Raw genomic sequence first — 13382 nt, forward strand, 5'->3', positions numbered from 1 at the left:
CATTCGCTCATCTTGTGACATATTTCTTCTTATGTAAATTGTTTTGGTTTCCTCAGAGTCCTTAAGTTTCCAAGCCCTCCTCAACAAGGCCTCAGCTCCCACCTGAGACTTTAATTTCAATTTTAATGATCTATTCATGCCTTCCTCAAAACCTCCCAATCTCACACTTTCTTCTGTGTGTGTGTGTGTGTGTGTGTGTGTGTGTGTGTTTACCTTGTTGTATTTTACCTAGTTGTAGTTTTACAGGGCCTGGGCTTTATGCTCGTGTGGCCCCTTCTCCATATCTACACTTATCCAATTTTTCTTTAAAACTATGCTGACACCACTTCTTTACTCAAACTGTCCCAAGTCTCAAGACATCTTTGCAAGAAACTATATTTTTAATATCTCTTAGACATCTTCCCTTCCTCAGTTTTTTACTATGCGATCTTGTGCTTTGAATGTCATATTCTTTTCTCAGGATCAGATTCTCATTATCCACTTGGTCTATTCCGATGATCAAGTTCTTATAAACTTGTATCAGATCCCTTCTCTCCCTTCTCTGTTCCAGGGTTGGTAGATCTATAGCCTTTATTTAGTCTCTCCTCATATGTCATCCCTTTAAATTCTGGAACCTTTCTTGTAGCCATTTTTTGTAGTCTCTCCAGCTTCCTTATGTGTTTCTTTTTATGGGGTGTCCACACTACTCCTGCATATTCCAATCTGGGTCTTATTATAGTACTTATCAGTTTCTTCATCATTTCTTTGTCCATGTAGTGAAATACTATTCCAATATTCCTTAGCAAATTATATGTCTCTGAAAATTCTATCAATATTGCTTACCGGTTGATTATTTTCTTCCATCGTCACTCCCAAATCCTTTTCCTTTTTTTACTTTCTCCAGTTCTACTCCATCTCTCATCTTATAGATTCCCACTGGTCGTCTTTCACTCTTTCCCATTTCCATGACATGGCTTTTGTCCACATTGAATTCCATCTCCTACTTTTTACTCCATTCCCAGATCTTACTTAGGTCTTCCTGCAGTATTTCACAGTACTCTTTTTGCTTTATAACTCTGCACAGTTTCGCATCGTCTGCAAACAGATTTATGTAGCTATTCACTCCTTCTGGCATGTCGTTTATATATATGAGAAAAAGTATTGGTACCAATACTGACCCCTGCGGCATTCCGCTTTCTACTGCTCTCCATTTGGACTTTATATCTTTGACTACCGTCCTTATTTCTCTCCCCCTCAAATAATTTTCCATCCATCTCAATGTGCTTTCTATTAAGCCACTCTTCTCCTCTAACTTCCACAGTAATCTTGCATGTGGCACTTTATCAAATGCCTTTTTTAAATCCAAATAAATACAATCAACCCATCCCTCTCTTTTTTGTACTCTGTCAACTATTCTAAAGTAGAAACTCAGTACATTTGTTACACACGACTGACCTTTCCTAAAACCAAATTGGCTATTTGATAATAATATGTTTTCTTCAAGAAACTCGATCCATTGTTTCTTTATTACTCTTTCACACATCTTATATATTACACTAGTTAGTGATACTGGTCTGTAATTTAAAGGTTCTTCCTTCCTTCTGCTCTTATGTATGGGAACCATCTCAACTCTTTTCTATTTACTGGAACTGTTCCATTTTCAATTGAGCATTTTATGATGATGTATATAGGACTTGCTAGTTCTTCCCTACATTCTTTCAGTATTCTGCCTGAGACTTCATCTGGTCCCATTGCCTTTTCTTCATCCAATTCCTTTAATAAACTCTTTTACTTCAAGCTTGGTTACTTTAATCTTTTTCATATTGATGGTCTCTCTGTTACCCTGTGGCCTTTCAAATTTGGATTTCTTAGTAAAGACCTCCTGAAATTTACTATTTAACAGTTCTGCCATACTTTTTGGGTCTTCCACCATCCTGTACTCTCCTTTTAACCTTTCTTTTTTTTGTCTTTATGCCGTATTTTCTCATTGATGAATCTGTAGAAAAATTTTGGTTGCTCCTTGCATTTTTCAACAATGTCTTTCTTATAGTTCCTCTCCTCTTCCTTCCTCACTTTAACATATTCATTTCTTGCTGTCTTGAAGTTTTCCTTGTTTACTGCATTTCTATTTCTCCTCCACCTTTTCCATGCTCCATCTCTTTTCTCCTTTGCCCTAGCACACCTTGCGTTAAACCAATCTTTTTTTCCTTCTTCTTTTAGGTCTATATTTTGGGACATATTCCCTGACTCCTGTTTTGTATATTTCCAAAAATAAGTTGTATTTCTCTTGCATCCTCTCAGAGTTTTCCATCTCCTCCCAGTTAGCGTTTTATTTATTTATTTATTATTATTTTTTTTTTTTTATATACTATGGGCTTTTTTCACATTTATCATCTTTTTTCTCGTCCTATCTCAAAGCCCACCTGCTAGGAAACCGTTTCTGAGTTCACTCTGACCTTCATTTGAAATAGTTCTTGAGATTCTCAATATCAGCCTTTCTGTAATTTAATCGGTCTCCTTTGTATGATCCGTCTCTACCTTCTTTTCCCTCTTTTATATCCATTTCTAATATTACATGGTCACTCTTTCCCAATGGGCACTTATATCTTATATCATCATTCATTTGTATACCCCTTATAAAAACCAGGTCCAATCTCGCCAGTTCATCGTTTCCTCTGAATCTTGTGTTTTCCTTTATTTTTTGGTCCATCATATTATCTATCATTAGGTTCAGGAATCTTTCTCCCCATGCTTCTTTCCCCATACCACTTTCATAATTTTCCCAGTCCACTTCTTTACAGTTGAAATCTCCTTCTAATATCACTTTTCTCCCTTCTTTAATGACTCTTGTTAGACTACTTATTGTGTCATCAATCATATCTTTATATTCTTGATTGGTCCATGAGTTTGTTTTTGGTGGCACATATGTTCCAAAGATTTTTAACTCTTTTATTAATATGCATCTTAACATACAGTACTTCTGCTTTTCCTTCCCCATATTCCACTTGGTTTACCACTATCTCTTTCCTTAACATTATCATGACTCCTCCTCCTCCTTTACCCCCTCTGTCTTTCCTTCATACGTTATATCTATTATCTATGTCTATTTAGTTTTGTTTTAGCCAGGCATACAATATCCGGATTCTTTTTCTTTATGTAATCTTTTAGTTCTAACTTACCCCATCAATGTTTTTATACATCATTTTTAGTTTTTTGCCCTTATCACTTTTAGTTACACTTGCTCCACTGTTTCCTCTTCCTTCTCTCATGTATACCATTTCCTTATCCTGTCTCCTAGAATTCTCCAAAAAAATCCCTTTTTCTCCTCTGACCTTTCATTATTTTTTTCCCATACTGCTGCTGCTAGTTCGTTGTAACTTCCTTTCTTCTTCATTTTTATTTTTCCATATATATAAATCCTTGCAGCCTTCTGTTTCCCTGAGTTTTGTTGTTCTATATAATATCTCTTTTGTTGCTGCTTGTGATTTTAGTAGTATCTTAATTGGCCTTGTTGTTCCATCTTGATAAGGTCCCATTCTGTGTATTTCCTCTACTTTTTCCTCTAGGTTCTGCCTATCTTCATCGTTTAGATTTTTAGTAGGTCTTTGACTGATTTCATTTCTTCTTTTTCCCTTCTTGGTCTATATTGTACATTTTTTTTAGTTCAAATATGACTACACTTTTTCTTTTCTGCAATTTCCCTTACTAGGTTTTCTTTTTCCTTAAGGACTCCTATCATTTTGTTTGTCATATTCTCATCTCTTTCTTTTAGTTGTTCCTGGATCACCTCCTGAAAATTATCCTTGTCTTTCTTATCTTGTACTCTCCATGCCTGTACTTCTTTCTTAATCACATCCTGTACTCTTTCCTCTTCTTTGTTAACTAGATCTTTCAGGTTCTCTTTTTCTTTTTCTACTTTACCGAGTCCTTCATCCATCTGCTTAATAAATACAGTGTGTGTGTGTGTGTGTGTGTGTGTGTGTGTGTGTGTGTGTGTGTATTCACCTAGTTGTAATTTTACAGGGCCTGGGTATCATACTCGTGTGGCCCCGTCTCCATATCTACACACATCCAACTTTCCTTTAAAACTATGCACACTCCTTGCTGACACCACCTCCTCACTCAAACCATTCCACACCTCCACACATCTTTGTGGGAAACTATATTTCTTCACATCCTTCAAGCATATTCCTTGGCTATCTTTTTACTATGCGATCTTGTAGTTCTATTTAAGTTTTCCTCTCTCAACATCATTTGCTCATTATCCACTTCATCCAGTCCATTCAACAGTTTATAAACCTGTATTAAATCTCCTCTTTCTCTTCTTTGTTCCAAGGTAGGCAAATTCATTTCTTTTAATCTCTCCTCATAGGTCATTTCTGCCAATTCCGGAACCATTTTTGTTGCCATTCTCTGCAATCTCTCCAACTTCCTTATATGCTTCTTTTTATAAGGGGACCAAACCACTCCAGCATATTCCAATCTTGGTCTAATTACCATACTAATTAATTTCTTCATCATATCTTTATCCATATAATGGAAGGCTAATCCAATATTTTTATCAAATTATACGTTTCTCCAAACATCTTATCAATATGAGCCTCAAACTGCCCATGGTCTTGTATTATCACTCCCAAATCCTTTTCCTTTTCCACCTTTTTCAACACTACTTCTTCACCCATCTTATATGACCCTCTTGGCCGTCTTCCACTCTTTCCCATCTCCATCACATGACTTTTGCTCAGATTAAATTCCATTTGCCACCTCTTGCTCCACTCCCAAATCTTATCCAGGTCTGCCTGTAAAATTTCACAATCTTCTTCACTCTTCACACACCTACACAACTTCGCATCATCTGCAAACAAATTAATATAACTGTTTACTCCTCTGGCATGTCATTAATATATACCAGGAAAAGTATTGGTGCCAGCACTGAGCCTTGTGGGACTCCACTCTCCACCACCAACCAGTCCGACTTTGCATCCCTTATTACCGTTCTCATCTCCCTCCATCTCAAGTAGTTTTCCATCCACTTTAACACTTTTCCTTTCAGTCCTCCATAAATCTCTACTTTCCATAACAGTCTCTTGTGAGGTACCTTGTCAAAAGCTTTCTTTAAATCCAAATATACACAGTCCATCCATCCCTCTCTCTTGTATTTTGTCAACCACTCTTGAATAAAAGCTCAGTAGATTTGTTACACATGACCTCCCTTTCCTGAAGCCAAATTGATGATCCGATAATAACTTATGATCCTCCAGGAACCGTATCCAATATTTCTTTATCACCCTCTCACAAATCTTACCGACCACACTTGTTAGAGACACAGGTCTATAGTTAAGAGGCTCTTCCTTACTGCCTCCCTTATAAATGGGCACCACTTCAGCTCTCTTCCACTCTACTGGTACTTCCCTGTTTCTAATGAACACCTTATAATATCATATAATGGATCAATCAATTCTTCTCTACACTCCTTCAATAATTTTCCTGAAACTTCATCTGGTCCCATCGCTTTATCATCTTTAAGTTCCTCCAACATTTTATATAACTCCTTTTAGGTATCTTAATGTCCTCCATGTGCACATTTCCTTGTACATTCTGTGGCTTTACAAACATTGTTTCTTCAGTAAATACTTGCTGAAACCTATTATTTAGCAATTCCGCTATATTCTTAGGGTCATCTACTATCCCTTGCTCTCCTTTTAATCTTTCAATGGACTCTCTCTTTTTAAGTTTACCATTTATGAACCTGTAAAACAATTTTGGATGTTCCTTACTCTTGTCTACAATATCTTTTCAAATTTTCTTTCTTCCTCCTCCTTACCCTCACATACTCATTTCTCGCCACTCTATAATTCTCCTTATTTAGTATATTCCTGCTCTTTTCCATCTTTTCCAAGCCACATCTCTCTTTTCCTTAGCCTTAACACAAGTTGCATTAAACCAATCCTTTCTTCCTTCCTCTCTCGGTTTATACTTTGGTACAAATTTCATAACTCCTTCTTTATAATATTTCATAAAAATCTCATATTTCTTTTGCACTTCTCTGATTTGTAACATCTCCTCCCAATCTAATTTTCTGAAATAATTTTTCAAACTTTCTGTGTCCATCTTTCTATAATTCAATCTACCACTCCTGTATGTCTCGTCCTTCCTTCGCTGTGTTGTTGCTATCTGCATTTCCATAACCACATGATCACTCTTTCCCAAAGGACACTTGTATTGTATATCTCCACATAGGTACACTTCTCTTGTTAACACCAAATCCAGTCTAGCCGGTTCATCATCTCCTCTATATCTAGTATTTTCCTTCACCCTCTGTTCCATCATATTTTCCATCATTAGATTAAGAAATCTCTCTCCCATGCTTCCTCTCCAACACCACTTACTAGATTTTCCCAATCCACCTCCTTACAATTAAAATCTCCTACTAGTATCACCTTTCTTTTTCCAGATAATACACTTTCCAAACTCTGTAAAGTATCCTTGATCATATTGTCGTATTCCTTAATGTCCAAGAATTTGTTTTAGGAGGTACATAGGTCACCATGATTATTAATTCTTTTCCATCACTTTTTATCCTTATGCTTATCACTTCTGCGTTGTTCTTCCCATACCAAACCTTATCCACATTTATTTCTTTCTTCGTCATAATCATAACTCCTCCTCCACCTTTACTCTCCTATCCTTTCTCCATATATTATATTTATTATCCAAATTTATCTTTGTTTTTCATGCAATTTTGTCTCAGTCAAACACACTATATCAGGCTTCTCCACTATCATATAGTCTTGCAATTCCAATCTACTTGACAGTATCCCATCTATATTAGTATACATTACGGTCCACCCACTGCTCCCTCTAGGGGTTCCTCCGTATTCCTTCTTTCCACATACCACTTTCTGACTCTCTCTCCTATAACTCTCCAAAAACTTTTCTCTTTCCTCCTCAGACCGCTCATCATTTTTCCTTCTCGCCTCTTCCACCAATTCCTTATATCTTCTCCTCTCTTCCTCATTTCTATTCTTTCTCACAAACACCTCTTTACAACCTTCTATCTCTCTTAACTTTGATGTTCTATATAGGATATCCTCCAGATTGTTGTGACTTCAGTACTACTTTAATCGGTCTGCTCACTCCTCCTTATACGGACCCAGTCTATGGATCTCTTCCACTTCTTCTTGTAGGTCTTTTTTTTCATCATCATTTAGATTTTTGAACAGATCTCTTACCGTTTTTAATTCTTCCTTAATTCTCTTAGGCTTATATGTTATATTTTGTTCTTTCATCCCAAATATTAACACACTCTTCTTCTTTTCTGCTATTTCCCTTATCAATGTTTCCTTATTCTTCATTACATTAACCAGTTCCTTGGACCTTTCTTTTTTGTCTTCCTTCAACTGATCTTTAATTATTTCTTGTAATCCAACCATCTCTGCTTCCCTCGACTCAGTCCATTGTGTTTTCTTCAGTTCCCATTCCTTTCAAGCCTTTCATTCTGCTCACTAATCATTTCCTTAAAGTCATCTTTCTCCTTTACTACTCTATCCATTTTCTCCTCCAACCGTCTCTTGTATTTTTCAACCTCCACTTTCAAGTGCATTCTCATCCACCAATCGTTTTCATTTTCCTCCAGTCTCTTAACTCTTTCCTTCAAAGCCTTGCGAATTCTCTATCCTGCTCCTCCTCACTCCTCTGAACTTTTAATTCCTTCACTAACTCCTCAAATCTCTTCTCCAACATTACCAATCTACCTTGTAATGTTGCCCTGTTGAAGCTGGACTCATGCTTTGACTGGCCACTTTCGGCTTTGCTCCTGGGCCTCATCAACATATTTTGAATTTGGTAATTTATTTCTTACCGGTCTATCCATTTTTCTTACTCTTCCTGGGAACATGTGTGGGTGTGTGGTCACTGGTGTGTGTGTGTGTGTGTGTATTTACCTAATTGTATTTACCTAATTGTAACATACGGAAAAGAGCTATGCTCGTGTTGTCCCGTCTCCATATCTATTAATGTCCAGCTTTTCTTAAAATCATGAATATTCCTTGCGTTGACCACTTCCACGTCTAAACTATTCCATGCTTCCACCCTTCTATGAGGAAGCTATATTTTTCACATCTCTCCTATAAGTGGCCATTTTAGTTTTTCCCATGCCCTCTCGACATTCTTTCATTCCACATACACAGATCTTCCCTATCCATTTTTCCATGCCAATCATCACTCTGTATATTGCTATCAGGTCTCCCCTTTCTCTTCTGTTTTCCAGGGTTGGAAGTTGCATTCTTTTCAGTCTGTCTTCATAAGTCAAATCTCTTAAGTCAGGCACCATTTTGTTGCAGCCCTCTGTACTTTCTCTAGTTTCCTTATGTGTTTCTTTAAGTTCGGAGCCCACTGTATTGTTGCATATTCAAGCCTCGGTCTTATCATTGCAGTAATTATTTTCTTCATCATTTCTTCATCTAGATATACGAACGCCACTCTTATGTTCCTCAATAAGTTCAATACTTCTCCAATTATTTTGTTTATATGTCTCTCTGGCGATAGGTCATTGGTAATTGTCACCCCAAGGTCTTTTCTTCATGACTGGTTTTATGTCTTCATTTCCTATCTTGTACATACTCCTGATTCTTCTTTCACTCTTGCCAAACTCTATTTTCTTGCATTTTGTCGTGTTGAACTCCATTTGCCATGTACAGCTCCATTTCCATATTCTGTCCAAGTCTTCCTGGAGTAGTTCGCAATCTTTGTCACATCTCACTTTTCTTAACAATTTTGCATCGTCTGCAAATAGGCTCACATAACTGGACACCCCATCCACCATGTCATTTATGTAGACTGCGAACATTACTGGTGCCAACACTGATCCCTGTGGAACTCCACTCTCCACCAATCCCCATTCTGATGGTCTGTCCTTAATTATTGTTCTCATTTCTCTTCCTACCAAAAGTCTTCCATCCATTTTAGTAAACTGCCATGCACTCCTCCTACCATTTCAAGTTTCCAGATCAGTCTCTGGTGTGGTACCTTATCAAAGGCCTTTTTTAAATCCAGATATATTCCATCAGCCCAACCATCTCTTTCCTGTATTACATCTATCACCCTCGAATAGTAACATATCAGGTTTGTCGTGCATGAACGCCCTTTCTAAAACCAAATTGACACTCACAAAGTATGTCATTTTTCTCCAAGAAGTCTGTCCATCTATTCTTCACCACCCTCTCACACATCTTAGCTACCACACTTGTAAGTGACACTGGTCTATAGTTCAATGGGTCTCTCTTGTTACCTGATTTATAGATTGGGACAATGTTAGCTCTTTTCCAGTCTTGGGGCACTACACCTTCCCTTAATGAGGCATCAATTACTTCACAAACTTTTTCTGCCAATTGCTCCCTGCATTCTCTTAAAATCCATCCTGATACCCCATCAGGTCCCACAGCTTTTCTCACTTCTAAACTCCCCATCATGTTCTTGATCTCCTCCACAGTTACTTGAAACTCCTTCATAATCCCTTTCTGTTCCATTACCAGTGGTTTGTCAAAAGCAGTCTCCTTTGTGAATACCTTCCGAAAGCATCCATTCATAGCCTCTGCCATTTCCTGGGATCTTCACTGCATACTCCATTTACTTCTAAACTTTCAATACTTTCTCTATTTTTGATGTTGTTGTTCACATGTCTGTAAAAAGCCTTGGTTGGTCTTTACATTTATCAATTATATCCTTTTCTTGTTTCTTTCTTTCTTCTCTTCTAATCAACACATATTCATTTCTTGCTCTTTTGTAACTTTCCCACTGCTTAATCCGTCTTTTCCTTCTCCACCTCTTCCATGCATCCTCTTTTCTTGTTCTAGCCTTTTCACATCTATCGTTAAACCAGTCCTGCTTTCCAACTTCTCTATGTTGTCTTATTGGTACAAATTTTTCTCACCTTCTTTGTATATTTTTATAAATTCCTTCCACTTTTCATTTGCTCCTTAGCACTCTTGAATTTCATCCAATTTGTCTCTTGAAAGAATTTCTTTAGGTTTCCAAAATCTGTCTTGGCATAATTCCATCTTCCCACTTTATATTCTTCATTTCTTCTAGATTTCTCTTCGTCTATCACCTTGAACTCCAAAACTGCATGATCACTCTTTGCTAAAGGGCACTCCACCCTCATCTCCTCAATGACCATTGGCTCTGTACTAAAGACCAAGTCCAGTCTTGACGATGCTCCCTCTCCTCCAAACCTAGTATCTTCTTTGACCCACTGAGTTAACACATTTTCCATTGCCAGTGTCAATAGTGTATTTCCCATGTTGTCTCTGATCCTTCCATTGACCAGTCCTCCCAACACACCTCTTTACAATTAAAATCTCCCATCATTATAGTTCGTTCACAGCCACCCAACATTTCTTCCAGACATGTTCCTGTATCACTTATCATTTCTTCATATTCCTGTACTGACCATGCATTTGTCTTAGGTGGTACGTACACCACTATGTAGTGCCTCTTTTTCCTTCATTAGTTTCTGCTCTGATCTTTAGCACTTCTGCCTTTCCCATACCTTTTTCACTTGATCCACCTTTATATCTTTTTAACCAGCAACATCACTCCTCCTCCCATCTTACCTACTCTATTTCTTTTCCAAACGTTATATTTCCTTCTCCAACCTTCATCAGGTCTTCTCCTCTCTCAGTTTTGTTTCAGTAAGACCCACAATATCTGGGTTCTTGTCCCTCAAGTAATCGTTGAGTTCTAAAATCCCGATATCACTCCATTTATGTTGGAATACATTACATTTCGCTCATATGTAAGTTTCTTTAGTCCTTTCTTGCTGTACTTTTCTGGGTTATGAACCACTTCCTCAGTCTCATATCCAAGATTCTCCAGAAAAACTCTTTCTTCTCTCTTCTGTCCTCTCTTCATTTTTTTCAAAGCCTCCTTTCTCAACTCATTTAACATTTCTCTTTCCTTTTCACCGAGATCTCTTCTCAACCAAATCTTCCTTGTTGTTTCCTGCTGGGCTAGCCTCCATGACTTCTCCACCAATTCATCTACATCCTTTTGTGACTTAAGTTTGATTCTTATTGGCCTCATACCTTCTCTTGTGAACTTTCCAATTCTATGGAAGTCCTCTATTTCTTGTACTAGGTCTTTTCCTCCTCTTGCACCACATTAATGATATTATTTATCACCTTTTTATGTTTTCTCTCTCTCCATTTTACTCGGTGTCTTATCCTCCTCCACACCAAATATCACCACACATCTCTTTTTGTCTACAGTTTCCCTCACCAATGTCTCATTTGACTTAATAACCTTCACCACTTTCTCAGCTATCTTCTCTTCTATGATCTGTTGATCTATAATTTCAGCAAGGCCCAAAGTTTTCTCCCCTGACTCTTTGATTTCCTTTTCCAGACTTGCAACTTTGTAATTTACCTCCTTTCTTTCCACTTCCTGACTTTTTTTCCATTCAGCCTGCTTCTCCATCACTTTTCCTAGAGATTCTCCACATTTTTCGCAATTCACTTTAATTAGCTTAACTTCCTCTTTCAGTGCTGCATTTTCCTTCTTCATATCGGCACAGTCTCTTTTACATTGTCATAACTCGTTTCCAGGCCCTCATACTTTTCAAACAGTTTTCAATTTTACCTTCTAACTCCAGAATTTTCTTCACATAAGTGCTCTTCTCCATTATTCCTTGAAACCCTGTGAAGTCTGATTCCTCTTCGAGTTCACGGCCGCCATGTTGCGCAGACGTAAACAAACCAGCTGATGGCTCAAACGCAGGCTACAGTTTATATTTACCTTCACTGGACATTATTTTGCTAATCAACAGTTAACATGACTATATGGAGACGGGACAAACATTACCAGCTCCTTTCCCACCTTGGTTACTCTTAGGTAACTGTAGAATTATAGATGATTGCTCTGGAGCTCAGCGACCACCTCCATCATCGACGATGTGTGTGTGTGTGTGTGTGTGTGTGTGTGTGTGTGTGTGTGTGTGTCACTCTTGCACTAATATTTCTATGACAACTGAGAGGTTGATTTGGAGAGAGAGAGAGAAATTAGATAAGTTACCACTCGCATACCTGTCCTGTATGTGCTATCCAAGCGTTTTCTGAAGCTTGGGCGTGAAGTGGTTAACATCAATATCACAAACACATTTTACTTTCGTGGGAAGTATAATAAGGGCCAGTATAATTCAAAAAGCAAAAGAAAAAAACAGCACTACAAGAAAATCTGTTTACGATGTGCTACCATGAGAACAGCTGATGATCCATGTGATGCCATCTCATGCCAAAGTTAGCAATCGTTGATGGACCAAATTTTCGTTCATGGTCCATCACCTGATTCATTTGTGCACTGGGACATTCGTGAACCAAAGTTTCACTGTACAATAAATTATTTATAAAGATTAAATGATATATAAAATATTCTTGCATTGAATGCAATGCAGATATGAAATTTATAAAGAATTTTTAAGAGTTTGCTATTGCCATTTCAGCTGGGCTACCATCAGTGCAACAACTCAACCAGCAATCTACTGTAGTCACACTGCAGTGTGGCCGTTGCAATTACAGTTTGGGCAAGAACAGCTTGTTGTGCCGTAAGGTTTGTATAATGATGAAAGACAGTTTACCTTTTATTTTCATTGCCCTAGTAAAGAAATAAAGACAGTTCAGTATTTTTCTTATTATGTTTTTGATAATCAGTCATAGGTTCTTAAAAAATACTTAATTTAATCTGAGGAATTATGTCAATATTTTACCTCATTCCCCTAGTGTGGATGTGTATCAGCCCGCTGTGCCCTGTGCCATGGTCTGGTGCGTGGACTGTTTGTGTGGTGTCAGGGCTGCTCTCATGGTGGCCACCTCCATCACATTAAGGATTGGATGGCTAGTAACCGGGCATGTCCAGCTGGCTGTGGTCACCTCTGTGAATACACATAGTGAAGCCTCATTTGATAACTTTATCTTTCTTTTACAAGCTTCAGCATTTAGGGCTCTCCCTACCAGTTTAAATCACATGATGGGACTTTTTTTTTCAAATACTATCTCTCAGGGATCTGTGATATATATATATATATATATATATATATATATATATATATATATATATATATATATATATATATATATAAATATATATATATATATAATTTTTTATTTATTTATTTATTTTTTTTTTTCTTTCTTTCTTTTCAGGGCACCATGCTTTCACTAAATACTGGCAGTGTAAAGTCTATCCATATATGAATTGATTTATGTATTTACCTAGTTGTAGTTTTACAGGGCCTGGGCTTTATGCTCGTGTGGCCCCGTCTCCATATCTACACTTATCCAATCTTACTTTAAAAGTATGCACACTCGTTGCAGACACTACTTCTTCATTTAAACTGTTCCACGTCTCAA

The 13382-nt window shown here is 37.4% G+C and overlaps 1 protein-coding gene across 4 annotated transcripts in view; it reads left to right on the forward strand.

The window, feature by feature from the left end:
- The window catches only part of LOC123516785 (GATOR complex protein WDR24-like), a 334605-nt gene extending 321570 nt beyond the window's left edge, over positions 1-13035 (forward strand). For 2 of the 4 annotated variants that reach the window (XM_045276441.1, XM_045276443.1), the window contains exons 14-15: positions 12476-12582; positions 12753-13029. In XM_045276441.1, coding sequence (XP_045132376.1) covers positions 12476-12582; positions 12753-12920 — 275 coding nt within the window. In that variant the 3' untranslated portion in view covers positions 12921-13029. Of the gene's footprint in view, positions 1-12475; positions 12583-12752 lie in introns of all 4 variants that reach the window. The other 2 variants (XR_006678279.1, XM_045276440.1) reach the window with 2 other exon arrangements.
- Positions 13036-13382: the final 347 nt, after the last annotated feature.

The sequence above is a fragment of the Portunus trituberculatus genome, chromosome 41 (assembly GCF_017591435.1).
Source record: "Portunus trituberculatus isolate SZX2019 chromosome 41, ASM1759143v1, whole genome shotgun sequence".
NCBI lineage: Eukaryota > Metazoa > Arthropoda > Malacostraca > Decapoda > Portunidae > Portunus > Portunus trituberculatus.